Source organism: Puma concolor, chromosome A2 (assembly GCF_028749965.1).
Source record: "Puma concolor isolate L17-30 chromosome A2, mPumCon1.1.hap2, whole genome shotgun sequence".
Classification (NCBI taxonomy): domain Eukaryota; kingdom Metazoa; phylum Chordata; class Mammalia; order Carnivora; family Felidae; genus Puma; species Puma concolor.
The window spans coordinates 23699413-23716690 of record NC_141668.1 but is presented as its reverse complement, the minus strand read 5'-3'; the positions used below and the strand labels follow the sequence as shown (position 1 = coordinate 23716690).

Below are 17278 nucleotides of genomic sequence, written 5' to 3'. Positions count from 1 at the left end.
ATTATTTAAGGCCAAAGGTCTAAAAGCACACCACCGGGGTTACTAAACCAATAAACAGCTGATTATAAACACTTCTGACTTATTTACCACACAAAAGCCCAGGCGTCCCCATAAGTTGATACATAAATTCTGAACTGTCCTCTACAATCTCAAAGAATGTATAACTGTTTATTACTACTATGTTTATAACTAGCAAGATATTTTCCATTAATATTCAATTTCTACTTTCTTCCTCGCTATTTTCAAGGAAGCCCCTGAGAGAGATACTTTGGCTTAACTTTTTAGCCCAGAAACCAAATGGGTTTGGCCAAATTTTAGTATCTCACTATTACTTTTCCAGAGGTCACTTACCCAAGAGCCTCAACTATAAATATACTCTGTTCAAGAAAAGAAATGCATTTTATATACTTTCATGACTTTCATCATCTGTCAGTGTTATTGCTAGAGAGAAAGGAGAAAGTGGCAAATACATCAACCAAAATAAAACTATACCAGGGGCACCTAGGTGGCTCAGTCGGTTAAGCATCCAACTCTTGATTTCGGCTCAGGTCATGATCTCATGATGTATGAGTTCAGCCCCGTGTCGGGCTGGGTGCTGACAGTGCTTGGGATTCTCTCCCTCTCTCTCTGCCCCTCCCCTGCATATTCTCTCTTTCAAAGTAAGTAAACTTGAAAACTTTTTTTAACTACACCAAATACTGTCTAAGTAAAATGAGTTTTCTCATTTAAAGGAGGAAGTTTTGGGGCGCATGGGTGGCTCAGTCGGTTAAGCATGCAACTTTGGCTCAGGCCATGATCTCATGGTTCATGGGTTCGAGCCCCGCATTGGGCTCTGTGCTGACAGCTGAGAGGCTGCAGCCTGCTTCAGATTCTGTGTCTCCTCTCTCTGTTCCTCCCCTGCTCGTGCGCTGTCTCTCTCTTTCTCAAAAATGAAGAAAGAAAGAAAGAAAGAAAGAAAGAAAGAAAGAAAGAAAGAAAGAGAGGAAGGAAGGAAGGAAGGAATAAAGGAAGAAAGAAAAAGAAGGAGGGAGGGAGGGAAAGAAGCTTCAGGGCACCTGGGTGACTCAGTTGAGCATCTGACTTCAGCTCAGGTCATGATCTCACAGTTCGTGGGTTTGAGCCCCGCATCAGGCTCTGTGCTGACAGTGTAGAGCCTGCTTGGGGTTCTCTGTCTCTGTCTCTCTCTGCCCCTCTCCCACTTATACTCTCTCTCAATATACATAAACTTAAAAAAAAATAACAATAAAAAAATGAAATAAAGGGGTAAGCTTCAATTGTTCAGGAAATTCTGCAATAAAGAAAAAGTGAAATTCTAAACAATCTTCCCATAACTGAATTTCTGGTTAAAACTGACAACTACAATTATATCAAGATTTTCACTGAAACTACAAATAGAACTGCTAAAAAGAAAAAAAAAAAAAAGACATCAAAATGGTGAAAAATTCATTCCTTTTAGAATAAAATGTTTCTACAAGCCAAAATAATGATCTGCTGCTAGAATTAGTGGTTGATAAGAATATATTCTTCTCTCTTAAAAGTTAATTATATAACTGATTAATAACAAGAAGCTATGCAGAATGTCATGGCATTTTATCAGTACTCCACCCTAAACCCTCTTTCTGGTCTAAAACTCTATTATAGAATTCCTTGACATAGGAAGCTTTTAACTAATACCTTTTCAGTTCACTCTAAGTTTATCTTTATTTTCACATATAAAAGTTATTATAGATCTAAAAAGAGCCAAATGTATGCAGTTAAACTTGCCATGCAAATTGTTAAATAAACAAATCCACCAAATCTGTGTGCTCCCAGACCACATCCTCATATATTCACATCCCATTTCGTTTCCAAAAGCCTGTACCAATTTACACTTCATTCAAAATCAAATGTAACTTCTGAACAAAACCTAACAACTTAGATTAATGCACTAATACATTATAATCAAAAACAATGAGCAGGAGGATGGCGGTGATAGAGGAGGACCTCGTCCCACGAACACAACGAGGTAACTATCAAATCATCCTTAACACCCCAGAAACTGACCCGAAGACTGACGAACAAACTCCACAACTAAAGGGAGAGAAGACACCACACTGAAGAAGGAATTTGAATAAAAAATTAAGTTTTAAAAAGTCAAAAACAGTAACTCCTTCCAGGAGTAGAACCCCCCCTCCCCCTGGCGCTCCTTAAATGTCAGCTACACTTAGTGACTATCTTCCAAGGAATAGAATACTGAAGGAAAAATAGTAACTTTACAGTGGAAGAACCTTGGCAAGCACCACTAAGGCCCAGTGGACCAAGCTCAACATCACCTGCGAGGTCATGAGGCATGAGGACAGATGTATGCCCCTCACACCCCCCATGTGTGATGAGAAGGGCACTTCACCTCCGTGGTATTCCTTCCAAAACCCCAGAATAAGCTTGGCCAATTTTAAGTACCTTTACTATCACGAGGTCTAATGATGAGAGGAAAACAAATCAGATAAACTGAAATTAAGGAATACTCCAAAAACCACCTGACCAGTACTCCCAAACTGTCAATCTTACGTAAAACGAGAAATAAGTGAGCAACTGTCACAGACTAGAGAATACGAAGGAGACATGACCACTGTATGTAATGTATCCTGGATTGAAACCTGGAACGGAAAAGAACATCGGTGGAAAAACTGGTGAAATCTGAATAAAGCCTGAAGTTTAGTTTATAGTAATATACCAACCAATAATGGTTCCTAGTTTTGACACGTGCCATTGGAACACAAAGCAGCACAGGGGTAACTGGAACTGAGTGAACAGAAACTCTCTGTGGTATGTCTGCAACTTTTCTGTAAATCAAAAATTAAACGTTTATCTAAAAAAATGTAAAAGCTATCAAACATCAAGGCAAAAACAGCAGAAAATGAGAAAGGCTCATTACTTCCCAAGCTTTCTTTCATCTCAAGTTTTAAAAAATTAAGCGTCCAAAGTTTTTACACATGCTTAGCTGTCTGGGGACTCATAATTGGAATTACTGTAATATGGAGCAAAACTGATCCATTCCAGACACCCAGAGTTTAAATATCAATAAAAATGTTGGCAACTGGGGTGCTTGGCTGGCTCAGTCAGAAAAGCACGAGACTCTTGATCTTGGGGTCATGAGTTCAAGCCCCATGTTGGATACAGAGATTTTTTTTTTTTAAATGTTTATTTTTAGGACAGACAGACAGAGCAAGAGTGGGGGAGGGGCAGAGAGTAGGGGAGACACAATCCGAAGCAGGGTCCAGGCTCCCAGCTGTCAGCACAGAGCCCAACGCAGAGCTCGAACCCAGCAACCATGAGATCATGACCTGAGCCAAAGTTGGACATTTAACCGACTGAGCCACCTAGGAGCCCCTAGAGATTACTTTTAAAAAAATGTGAGCAACTAAATTTTCTGTGAAAGATATCTTCAAAATATCTAGAAAGCAATTAAAGAAATAACAATACAATATTTAAATGCTTAAGTACTGAACTGTGTCAGACTCTGATGGGATCCCATCCTGGCTCTGGGCATATCCTTTTACTCAAGCATATTCCCATTCCCCCAATTTACCTTTTAAAAACCAAAATATAGGGGCGCCTGGGAGGCTCAGTTGGTTAAGCGTCACGACCTCGCGGTTGGTGAGTTCAAGCCCTGCATGGGGCTCTGCATTGACAGTATGGAGCCTGCTTGGTTCGCTCTCTCCTCTCTCTGACCCTCCCTCATTCTCATTCTCTCTCTCTCAAAATAAACTTTGAAAAAAAACTTTTAAAAAAATGTAAAAGCCAAAATATAATTTAGGTAATTAAATACATAAATTTTGAAAGGAACAGCATGCTGTCATTCTATGCTGATCAAAGCTTCTGTAAATCAGGCACTATTACATGGCTTATAATATTTTTTTAAATTATTGACAGGTAACATACAATTCAGATACCTCAAAAATATAAAATGTAATGCCATCTAATCTACTATTGTAAAAACACAGAACATGCATATTAAAACTTAGTGTCATTTTTCATTCTTTAGGACTCCTGCATTCCTAAATGGGATTAGCGAGGGCATTAGGCTATACTGTTTTAATTCTATTTTTCACATAACAAATGTGACTACTAAGTAGCAAAACTGAATTAAAAGTCAGGAATGGAAAGTAGACTCCTAATTTCAACTCTGGCTTCTATTTCTGACATCAATAATAAAAACAAAGTTACCAGAGTTTACTCTCTAAATTCGAAGCAATACAGCCAAGAATTAGTATTTCTCAAACTATTACTTAAAGCCACAAAGGATACTGCCTAGAAATAATACAATTATTCATTTCAACTCAAAGAGCCCTTATATTCAGAAAGCAACCATTGCTTTGTAGTACTATTATCTGAATTCCAGGTTTTCTCCAAGTAGAAGAACATGCTAAAATCTATGTAAGTGTCATATCTACTGAAATTTAACTTTAATAAAATGTCATCAGAACGTCATAAGAGCTGACAAAACACTGTAGGAATGACTTTTGAGAAATAAAACAGCCAGAACTGACAGACTAAAATCCTTGTGTTTTATCCAATGCATTCAAATAATAAGCCCAAATTTAAAAACATCCCAATCATACCCTAATTTGTAATTCTAGAAACAACTGAATTACTAACTCTGCTTTCCCATTAAGCAAATAGAAAGAGAGGCATCTGTGTCAATTACGATAATCCAGTTCAAAGGCTTGTGCAGATAGACCCAGTCACCCCCCCAAAAATGGACAATAAGCACAAGTAGACAAGGTATGTATTTCATTAGCCATTCTTTGAATCACAAGATGCAAAGGAGCTAGAACTAAGTCCTGAGAATAAGCTCCCACAGGGGTAGGGGACTATTCCCATTTACCTTGCCTGGAGAGCACAGGAGGATGTGGGTGATAAAGACCTCCAGACTTCCTACCTTGAGGACTTACTAAAAGAAAATAGAGTCAGCACTTTCTGAATCTCAGAAACACTGACCAGTTTGTATAAAGCCAGCTCAGAAACACCAAATTCTTCAGAGGCAAGGAGAGACCATGCCCTTTGGAGTATAAGAGCACAAAATTCAGGTGTTAAGTTCCATTGTGTCTGACTTCACTGAGCAGGGTTAAGGCAAATCTAAGGCATAGCCTATTTTATGTTCAGAGGATACATAGCAAAGTTGTAAACTACTATGTATTTTTAGCATAAGTTCTAGTTTGATAAATAACTGCCAAACTGCACAAAGTGAACTAGGCCAAGTATACTCTAATTTCCAAACTCCTAGAAAAAAAAAGGACCTGGCTTCACTACTACTTTCACTTAAGCTTGAATGTAAGATACGTAAAGGGTCTGGAAATACCTTCTCTTCAAAGGTTTCTTTGTGTGATTTCCTGCCGGTGTATTTAACTTTATTTGATTTCTAGAAATCAGTTCAAACTATAAGCTAGGAACACCACCAGAAAAAGAAAACACATATAAATTAAAATATATCAAATGAAATTAGTCTTGATGAGCCACTAATAGTCTTCCTGACATATCATAGTTTACAGGTTATAAAACTCTTAGCTAAATCTCAAAGGAAAAGCCACATTAATCACTAAAAGAAAGAACATGGTACCTAACTATTCTAACTAAAGAGCCTACAGAAAGACAGAAGCAAATAAGTGTTCCCAACTACATAAGTGATGCAATACAGGTATACTCAAATATATGTCATTTGATAATCTAAGACCACATTCAAGACCTGCCTTTCTTAACTGCCAGGAGAAATGGGCAGCAATCCAGACAATCAGACTAAAGAACACACTCAAAGGTCTATTTCCTCTCTTTCTTCCACCCATAAAACAAATCTGACTTAAAAGTATTTTGTTTTTGCTTCTAATCTCTAAGGATACAAACAGGGAGGCAAAAAATAGTTGTTTTCCCTTTATTCATTACGAAGATGGTGGCTGTAGTTGGTAAAATTAACAGATTTAATCACGTCAAATTGTCTTGCCAAAATCAGTGATTTGTTATCAAACATGTGTTATGTTCTATACATTTTAATATACTTTGAATATGCAAATGTGAATATAATGTGTAATAAAGCCCCCCAATCTCCAAGATCTACATCATGGGATGGTTTCATTGTAGAAGCCTTAGTTTAAATTAGTGATCTGACCAAGTACCAATTCACAGCTGTGGGACCATATATAAAGGCCATATAAAACTGACCATTTGTTAATGAAAAAAAGTAAACCGTTTCTTTACTTTGGAGTGAAACAAAAAGGGTTATGTAGTTTCAGGCTTTGTTGCCAGGGAGACTTACTAACTTATATACAGGTTTAGATAAATAGCAAAAGGGTACTAAACATTCAGTAGTCTGTAAGACCATAAAACAATATAACCACCTACATTACACCCAGTGATCTCTTAACGAACACAATTCTACCTGAATCATCTTTCCACCGGTAACCACAATGGAAAATGTTTCCCCAAATACGTGTTATTTTTTAAAATTAATCAACCTTCCTGAAACCATGTAATATAACATCAACCGACTTAAAAGCAATATCCGGATAACCAGTTACACTGGCACCATTTGGACAAAACAACTAAATTTATTTTCACTAAGCAGAGTAGTAACCCAATTGCTTCTGAGGTAACACGAACCAGGCACACTCTGTATCTTATTTTCTATTTATATTACCTCAACTAAGATTTTACAATCCAAGAAACCTTGAAAAGTGTACGTGATAAAAACACGATACATGGGAAAAGAAACGTTTTGCCCAAAGCTAAAGAGAAAATGCATAGCTTACAACATTAATAACAATTTCCCATGTAGAGAATATCTCTTACTTTTTATCCATAATGCCTCGCTAAAAGTGGTTTACAAGTTAGAAACGAAGCAGTTGAATGGAAGACGTAAGATTCCATTCCCAGTCAATTAAGCAATATTCTAAATCCCTAACTATGGTTCCTCCAAGTGCTACAGCCCAGGTACCTGCTGTGGGCCCGGGGACGGACTCACCAGCCATGTCTGTCTTCCAGGGGATGACAAAGTCCAGCCAAGCCTCTCCCCTTCATACGGGTTTCCTACTCCTCCCCGACTTCTCCGCAGGACCAGGTCAAAAGATCAGTAGCACCTGTTTAAACCTCCTACCTCAAGCCCTGGATGCCTAAAAAGCGGAGGAAAGCAAAAGGGATCCTTCATCCGCATAGAGCTGCCCTGTGGGGCTTTCCACCACCTGGCTCCAGAGGTGCCAGCCACGGCAGCCAGCGCGAGCACCAGCCTGCAAACAACCAGACACCCTGCGCAAGCATCTGGTGAGGTGCAGAGAAGAAGCTACAAGAGTACTTGCCCAGAAAGCGTAACATTCTCCTAAAACGGGATACCCCACCCCACCGGAGAATCACTAACGTAACAACAGTCTCTCAAAAGTACACGCTGACTTTTCTGTGTTTTCAAAAGGTTTCCACGGTGCACTTCAATTACATTTTGGCAATCCGAAAATAATTCTCTAACATACATACATGCTCAGAGCACCATCCTGGCGTCTGACAACTGAACTAAAGGTCTACGCGCTGAATAAATCGTCATTGACTCCCACCTGAAAGAAGTATAAACCAGGAGGTGGTCTTTTTTCTTGTTAGGCAAGTTAAAGTTCAAAGTGCGAGGAATATGTTAATTGTGTAAGCAACACGCATAAACACCTATAAATTCAAATGCTTGTAATTTATCAGAAAGAGTGTGATGACAACCATTACAAACCAACGTCAAATTTTCTCATAGCAATGTCCATCTACCTATCAAATAACTTATACGGAACATCAAAAACTTAAAACACAAAAACCTATTTTGTTAAAAAAACTAACTTAAAAAAAATTCCAGGAAAACATATTAAGTAAGGGATACCCTAACTCTTAGAATCTGTTTTCAGTTCTGCCACGGAGTTGCCAATGGTTTCTGAATTTAGTCCATATGAAAACTGAAGATACTATTCAGACCTCAACAGAGTCCTACATAAATATTTGTAAGCTGCTATAAATGTAATTGGAAGTGCTAAGCAAAACTAGTGTATAAAAAAAAATCTTATCAATACTTTACAAAAAGAAAAGGGTACCATCAACAAAAAGTGTGCTTATCTTTTCAGAAAAGCAAAGAGTCTTACTAGCAAATGCAAAAATAAGTTATTTGTGACCGTAATTCCTGAAGTACCATGTCAAAGGGCCACAAAATTTTCCCAATGAAAATTTAATTCACTAATTTTGAATGGAGGAGAGGGAAAAACAGTTACTAAACTAGCCTTGACAGAGTTAGGTAAGAAATCAGTGCTTTCCAACGGAATACTACATGGCAATGAGAAAGAATGAAATATGGCCTTTTGTAGCAACGCGGATGGAACTGGAGAGTGTGATGCTAAGTGAAATAAGCCATACAGAGAAAGACAGATACCATATGGTTTCACTCTTATGTGGATCCTAAGAAACTTAACAGAAACCCATGGGGGAAGGGAAGGAAAAAAAAAAAAAAAGAGGTTAGAGTGGGAGAGAGTCAAAACATAAGAGACTGTTAAAAACTGAGAACAAACTGAGGGTTGATGGGGGGTGGGAGGGAGGGGAGGGTGGGTGATGGGTATTGAGGAGGGCATGTTTTGGGATGAGCACTGGGTGTTGTATGGAAACCAATTTGACAATAAATTTCATATATAAAAAAAAGAAATCAGTGCTTTCAAAGCATGCTATTTAATGGGAGTCCTTTAAAATACATGTCTCAAAAAAATAAGTAAATAAAAAATAAATAAATAAATAAAAATAAAATACATGTTTCATGTCACAATCTTAATGTATGTGAAATACAATCAGTCAAAATTAAATGCAGGCTATCTGTTAAAAAGTTAAGCACCTATACCTACCCCATGATTCAGCTATTCCATTCCTATATGTTTACCCAAAAGAAAAGAAAACATCCATAGCAGCTTTGTTTGTAATAGCTCCAAACTGGAAATAACCCAAACGCCCATAAAGAGGAAAATGTGTAAGTAAACAAATTGTGGTATAGCTTTACAATGACATACTACTCAGCAATAAAAAGAACATGGTAAATCTTAAAATATGATGAAAGAATTCATATAGAAGTACATACTCTAGGGGCGCTTAAGTGGCTCAGTTGGTTAAGAATCCAACTCTTGATTTCAGCTCAGGTCATGACCTCACTATTCAGGAGATCAAGCCCTGCATCAGGCTCTGTGCTAAGAGCACTGAACTTGGTTGGGATTCTCTCTCTCCCTCTTTATCTGCCCCTCCCCTGCTTTTTCTCTCACACAAAATAAATAAACTTAAAAAAAAAAAAATAAAGAGGGTTTCTTATGGGAACACATAATTGGGTCACTTAAAAAAAAAGTACTCTATAATTACCTTTATATAACATTCTAGAAAATGCAAAATAATCTATAGTGACAGAAACCAAATCAATGGTTGATTGTGATGATAGGCTTCATGGGTGATATTTCTGTCAAAACTTATCTCATTGATCATTTTTAAATATATACAGTTATTTTATATTATACCTCAATGAAAAGCAGAAGGAAACAAATTCAAGATATCCCAACTAATTCTGTAGCTCTTGCCAGTCAGATCTAATCATGAATGTATATATTTAATATACCAACTCACAGTAGGCACTTTGGCAAGTACAAAAGTGTCCCTAATTTAAGGATCGCCATTGTCACTCACTCACACAGACACACAGACATACCCACCCACCCACACACACACCATATAAAACAAAGAGATCAGAATTCATTTGTCATCACTAGGACAGGTTGATTGCTTCACTGCTGAAATCACACCAACTAAAACACAACAGAACAAAATGAGAGCAGAGTGAGTGTGGGGCCCCAAGATTTTTAATTAAATATTTTAATTCAAATGGTTACCTTCTTTGATCTAGAAGAAAACAGAAATAATCCACAAGTACAAGAAAAGCCTATGTACAAGATGTTAATTTCAATCTTATCACAGACAAAATGCCAAAGAATTAAATCAGTGGCATGGGCACGGAATGGCATATTACATGATCTATTCATTATGTTTGATATTTTTAATTGGGCGGAAGGGAGAAGCTGCAAAAACTATTAAGCAAAAACAGAGCACATACATACAAGATGATCAACAGGTTGAAAATAATATATGGGGGAGAGGGGGAGACTGATAAGAAAAAACACCATCATGTTAATATTTGAGGACAATGGTTCTTAAGCTGTGGTCCCTATTGTGGACCAACAGCATCAAGATCATCTGGGAACCTGTTAGAAATGCAAGTTCTAGAACCACTGAATCAGACAACTCCAGGGCTAGTACCCCAGCACCTATTTCAACAAACCCTCCAGGTAATTAAGATCACACTAAAGTTTGAGAACCACTGTATAAAGGATAGGATTATGAGTGACTGTTTTCTTCCCCCTTTTGTAACCTATACTTTCCTCAATTGTCTTACTACTTGCATGATCCAGTTAAGTTTTTGCATTAAAGTAGTTTACTAAAACGTACACTGTGGGTCTATAGTTAAGAAGCTATTATACCATAAGCACTTTTGCAGGTCTGAATTCCAAGCCTAAAAAATCCAATGATTCTTGGGGCGCCTGGCTGGCTCAGTCAGTGGAGCATACGACTCCTGATCTTGGGGGTTGTGAGTTTGAGTCCCATGCTGGGTGTCGAGATTACTTTAAAATAAAATCTTTAAAAAAAAATCCAATGATTCTTAGAACCATCAAATCTGTTAAGAGTGAACAAGATACTAAATATTACATATGTCTGTATATATACGTATACACGTGTATACACACACACACAATACAGGTCAAGGTACTAGGGAAATTGCACAACACTAGGAAAACAACAAATCCAGGTGTTTCTAACACATGCATACAAACAGGGTTAAGGGACTTTTATGGGTCACATCTGCAAAAGATTTTTCTCCCCTAAAAGCTGAATTTTCAGGCTTGTGTGTAATTTACTAGAACTGCACTGCAGGACTCTGATGTTCTGAAGCTGTGAATGCTTACTCATGTAGGTTCCTGCTTAACAAAAATAAGTACCAGTATGTTATATTTGTCACCAAAATCTAGGCAGAGAAGACAAATTCAGAACACTGGGAGTTGCCAAACCTTTAATTTCTAGCTTGAAGACCATAAAGCTGTTCCACCTTCCACCTCAACATCTCACAAAAACAGAGTCCACAGGAAATAAAAGCAAAACACAGGTTCTCTCAACTGACACTGGAGCTAGTTAGAAGATTACAGAATCGTCTATACTCTGAGCACAAATTAAAGAGTAACAAAGACTACTAATTTAGGGATAGAATAATTACTGATTGACAACAAAATACCAAAGCTGATGTCAAAGGGTTAAGCATTTGAATGTTTTTCTTTCCATTTTCTTTTAACATCTACCTTTTAAATAATGGGAATATAGCACCCCATACATCCCATTGCATAAAATTCACTTTTTAATCTTTCTTCCCCTTGAAGTCAATTCTGAAAGTAAATACAAGTTATTCAAAAAGCTGATACATACAATGCTGACCCACTATAAACAGCTCTACTTTGGTTTTTTTTTTTTTTAATTGTTTAACTGGTTACATAAGCATCATGACCACCCACACTGAATTTTTCACTACTAACCCCCTAGCACCTAGCACCAAACCTGGCATGAAGTGGGTGCTCAAACATTTTAGGGGGATGAACTTGTTACTGAAAGCTTCTGAAACCCTAAAGCAGACACCCTGGATTCTGTAAGGTTTCACTAAATGCTGCTAATGAATTTAGTAAGAGTCACTGCCCCTTTCTATCACTCTTCAAGCTTTTGTAGGGAAAACTTACATTTGTACCATACTTTTGAATCCCTGCATGAGTCATTTAAGTACATTTAAAGTGGCGGCATATCCTATTTTAAGTTACCACAACTCCCTCTGAAAAAGGAAATCTTTGAAAACTTAGTATTATAAAGTAAATTCCAAAATCTCACACCAATAACAAATACAGTGCATGCCAAGTCCCCATTATTCTCAGATTCACTTTTCTGATTTAACCCTGAACGCTTATTTCTTGTACTCTGAGAGGTCAGGTTTTCCTCTTTTTCACCCCTTGAAAATACACTTAATCCTGTAACACCACTCACAAGACGTCCCCAGCCCCTACTTCTTTTGTATATAAACACTCTGGTCACACACTCCATCAGCTGTTTGGTAGCTCCACCCCTCCTCCTTTTCCGGGTAGTAACAGAGCAGCCAATGAGCTGTGAGGAGCTGTGCCTGAGGCCTTTTCCCTGCATACGCTTTTCCAAAACAAGCAGCTCCAGCCTTCAGCAGGGGCCACTGGTTCACAGATAAAAGGATCACCAGGCTGTGCAACAGGGTGAGACGAGTAACCCCCACCAACAAGGAAACCCGTGTAATCTGAGCTGTTTGTTCCTCCACCAGGGAGAACTTAAACCGATATTCCTTTAGGGCAAATCACGCTTTAAGGTCACCAGAGTCCCAGTTCTCAGACAATCTAAATAATCAGCCCGGGTTTGGGTTTGAGATGGAAACCTTAACGCTTGCCAGGCTGGGAACAGCACGGTATCACCAATCTACCTGACTTTGCAAACAAATGGCCACACTATTCACGACCATACCACAGGATCTGGGCTGACTGTAAGTTTTTTGATTGGGACAAATTCCTACAGGACCCAGAAGTCAGTACATCAGTTTCTAGGCTCCTGGAGAGGTTTGCACAACCCTCAGCAAAAGGATCAGAACAGAAACAATGAATGAGTCAGAGTTTCAGAACATAATCGCCCAGCAGATTATTAAGTGCATCGGTGCAAAACACTCACTCCCTGCATAACTTGAGAGTCAGCTCTCCTCCTACCAACCCGTCACAAAAGAAACTGCACTGACTCCAAACAACAACCAGAGACAGTGTCTCGGAAAGAACCCAGCTAGGTGGTGGAAAGCAGTGGCCAATTAGTTACACATCCCCTTCTCTCCCTACCCCCACACCACTACTTTCCTACTATTATAGGTTCCCTGCCAAGCTGTAAATCGTGGTGGCATAATTACACTCAGGAGACATCCAAAAATGGGCTGAAACAGGAGATTGCAATGAAACCAGCTATTGGCCTCCATACCAAAGAAATCATCAAGGGGCACTGAGGGGCAAAAAGCAAGTACATTCCTTCAGACCTTCTCTACTTCCTCTCCACCATCTTTCATTTTCAACCCCGGCCCTTTCACACAACTGTACTAATTTTAATAGTGGGTTGGGAAATTTTTCCTTAAATTTTTGCTAAATATACCTTGCTCAAAAATTATGGGCTCCATTTGGGCCTACTAATGTGAATTCAACAGAGAAAAGAGGCCACAAAATCTCTCACCCCCACCACACACATGCACACACAAAAGGAAATACAAAAATTTTAACTTCCAAACTACGTTAGACCAGAAAATAACAAACATGAAACAAAGATAACCTCTGGCTTTTACGTCCCGAGACTGTTGTCCTCCTATCTCAGAGATCTATGATTTTAAAGCGCCTCTGCTTTCTTTTGTCAGAAAGGAGGAAGGTGGGGAAAGAACAGAAGGCCAATGCATCTTTGCCTTTCTTCATCTTCTACTAAAAATAAGCTATGAAATAAGCCACTTAGGGGAAGAAAAAAGAGAAAGACACCCTGCTGTTCTTTGTCTGTTTTCCTCTCCCTCTCCACCCCCCACACCCCGACTCCTAAATGCGGTAATCATTCTAGATGCCACAACTACTAAATGAACAAAAGGCACTGTATGGAAAAGGCATCAGGTCAAGTTAGGCCTCACCCTTTATCCTCAATCTTCTAAAAATGTATATATATAATTTGAGACACTGACATTGATCAAAAACAGCTGGAATTCTCTCTCCACCTCCATCCCAATTAAACATTAGGTAGAAATTTGCATTAGGTGTGACAGTAACTCTCAATTCAGGATAAAAATAACTCAGATGCTGCCACCATGTCATTTCCTAGTTTCTAAACAAAAATAAAACCCGAAACTGCTTTGTGTAAATTGAACACACAGCCATAGTTACAAGTTTTCCTGCAACATTATGAAAAGCCAACATTACTGGTATCATTCACACGTTTACAAAACTTAATCACAGCCACAAACAGCTCAGGAAGAGTCAATTTCACTTGTGCCTAGACATGTATTTGGAACATATATTTTACTATTTGCCCCTCTCTGTAATCCCCCTTCCCACCACCCCAAAATTCTGAACTTCAAATACTAAAACTTAGTAGTTTTATCTACTGTTCTTAATTTCTGGCTAAGTTTTCCCGAGTGAGGAGAAAACACCCTATTCTTGAAAAGATTATGAAAAAAAAAAAAAATCTCTTGCCCAGGCAACTTCTCTCCCATCCCCCACTTCTAAACCAAATACAAAAACTACTTCTTAAAAGACTTCTGAGAATTCCATAACTCAGTATTTGACAATAATCATCAATCTCTAAAAAGAGGAAAAATGTTCGATCAAAAACAGTAACAAATAAAAGGAAGAAAGAAGGAATTCACCTGAAGAATCTAGCCAAACAACTTGAGTTATATAAACAAAACCCTGCAACAGGGGGAAATGGTGGGGGGATGGGGGTGAGGGAGAAAGAGAAGCAGGAGACAGGACTTTTTAACTGCGTTTCACACACCACCACTCCCCATCCCCGGTTCCCCTTCTCCCCAGGGATTAGGTGCTCAGAACACTGGGCTCCTTTCCTCTCTCTCCCCCCCAACCCTCTAAATTACCCCTCAAAAATTGTCTCCATTTGTCACAGGAACCTTCGCGAATTTCTCTAGCTGGTCACCAAATAATCAGTCTGGACTCCAACCAAAACCTCTGCCTGAAGGGCCCTTATCAGTTATAGCTTTCCCACTGCTCCCTCCAGAGTACATAAAGTTGGGGGGTGGGGTGGAATAAAAGGTGTCACTTGGTAAAATCAGGGCAGTCATTCCCCCAAGAACCTTACCCTCATAGACAGAGTTTGCTTAAGTGGCTACTACAGGGGCTATTTTGTCAAGGAGATTCTCTTTCTCTCCCTCCTCCAGCTGTCATATCCACAATATGGAGGGTGGCTTATGGAGGGCCTGGGGGTCCTCACTGCATACAACTATGGGTGGGACAGGCTTTGTCAGTGAAAAGAAAAACCGTGGGGTTCTTCTAGGGACCCGAGAGCTTAACAGGGGTCTCTGATTTAAAACACTCAGAGCTCTTTATTACAAGAGGGGGCACTGAGCAGACTACTCTTCCTAATATAGAAAGGAATTAGGGATAAAGGAGGTCACTTGAGTTACCCCAGTTCAAGAAGCACAGTGAGTGGAGGGAATGGAGGCATCTCAAGAAAGGAAGAAAGGCTTCACTCTCGGGAATTTCTATCACGAGTCCCTAAATCCAGAGCGAGCACACAGGAGAGACCCTGAGGTGGACATGGTGATAAAGAGAGGTAGCTGGTCCTGCAAAAAAAACAAAAAAACAAAAAAAACAAAACAAAAAAAACCAACACGTCGTCTTGGGAATCCAAACGTCGTGGAGGAGAGTCACGGGCAAAGGGGGTGCAGAACAGCGAGAAACAACGCACGTTTCGGGGTGCTGCAGATAAAGGGGGAGCTGGAAAGGCTCTCGGCTCCTGGGAGGTGCCAAGGAGCCGCCGTAGGCACTGGGGGGAGGGAGGAGAGGAAGGGAGCCTCGAACAGTGGCCTGGAGTGCCCCAGGGCCCCTGCTTGGGTTTCAGGGGTGCCCTGGGCTTCCTCACACAGCCCCCCCCTCGACAGCCCGAATCCCCCCTCCACGAAGGATACAGCTTGACCACGTCCGTGTCCATCCGCCTCTTGCCCGGACTGGGGGATGACATGGTGTCGCCGCTGCCTCCCCGTCGCCTGCGCCGCCTCTCCTTTCCTCGGCCCGTCTATCACGGGCCCCGGGCCCCGGCTCTGAGGAGCCTGCGGCCGCGCCGGCTCCTCGGTGGAGGTGGCAACACCCCCGCGATCCTGTCCGGTCCCGTCAGCCGCCGCCGCCGCCCCCCGCACGGGGGAACACCGGGCACTGTCCGGCCGAGTGGGGGTGGGGACCCCGCGGCGCCCAGCTCGGGCTGCCCCTCTCCGGCTGTGGGTTCCGCCGCGGCCCGGCCCCGGCGCTACTCTGCGCCGCGCGTCGCTCCCTCCTGCCTGCTCTAGCTCGCTCTCCTGCTCGCCCGCTCACCCTCTCGCCGGCTCCCTAGCAGCCTCCACGACAAGCGGACGACTCCTGCTCAGTCGGCCTCTCTACCCCAGCCTCGCTCTGGGCGCCGTGACGTCACCTCTGTGACGTCATCTGCGGGGCGGGTCCGGCTGGCGAAAGGGGTGGGGCGCCGCCGCCGCGGCGTGGACTTTCCCGGGGGGTTCTGGGAGATGTAGTTCCTCTTTCTCCTGCCCTCACAGCCCTGTGCCCCCTCCCCCAAGTCCCCCGCACGCTTAATCGCTCAACTGCCAGTGACGTTATCATCATCACAAACGATAATAGTAAATAATGGCAATATTATTACATTTGTGTGTTTTAGTGTAATAAACTTCCTTCTCACATACACTGTTAAAAGGCTGTTTATTTGATTTGAGGTGGCAATTCCTTGGATAGGCACCAAAATCGGAAATTCCTACACCAGCAGGTTCTCTGCCCTCTGCTCCCTTCTTGGATGGAGAGAATCTGTCTGCAGCGATTGTAGACGACAGCAAGGTTTCCTCAGAGCTTGCAAACCAGGGTTCGTTACCTTCCACATGGAAAGGGCCACTACTTCAAGGATTAGAATGGAGGCAGCAGGCTGCCAAGACCAGAAATAATTTGGTATGAGCATCCTTACCCCCACGGAGTATGAGGTAATTTCACAGAGGGAAAGACTGATAGAAGCTGAAACACCCCCAATGTGCTGTAGTTCAAAGGACAGCGATTGTTCTGCCCTCCGAACTGCTATACTAACCCTGTATACTCTGTGATTCGTCCAATAAATATTTATGGAGCACCTACTATGGTGTGAATCACCCTGCCGGACATGAGGGTATCACGGTGAACTAAGAAAGACGTTAAATTTACGCAGCCCTCCCGATATGGTCGGCGGGTGTAGTATGTCAGCATCACCCGGGAACTTGTTAGAAATTCAGGCTAAAAGCTTCACCTCAGACCTACTGCATTAGAATTTGCAGCTTAACAAGGTCCCCAGGTGATTCCTGTGTGCGGGGAAGTTTGAGAGTCACTGCTCTACAAAGCACCCTACAAAGAAG

General features: G+C 40.9%; 1 protein-coding gene across 4 annotated transcripts in view; it reads right to left on the bottom strand.

Moving 5' to 3' along the window:
* The window catches only part of UBE2H (ubiquitin conjugating enzyme E2 H), a 102870-nt gene extending 86535 nt beyond the window's left edge, over positions 1-16335 (bottom strand). The window contains exon 1 of one of the 4 annotated variants that reach the window (XM_086690325.1): positions 15827-16335. In XM_086690325.1, the coding sequence (XP_086546451.1) occupies positions 15827-15879 (53 nt within the window). In that variant the 5' untranslated portion in view covers positions 15880-16335. The remainder of the gene's footprint in view (positions 1-15826) is intronic. The other 3 variants (XM_025929543.2, XM_025929541.2, XM_025929542.2) reach the window with 3 other exon arrangements.
* Positions 16336-17278: the final 943 nt, after the last annotated feature.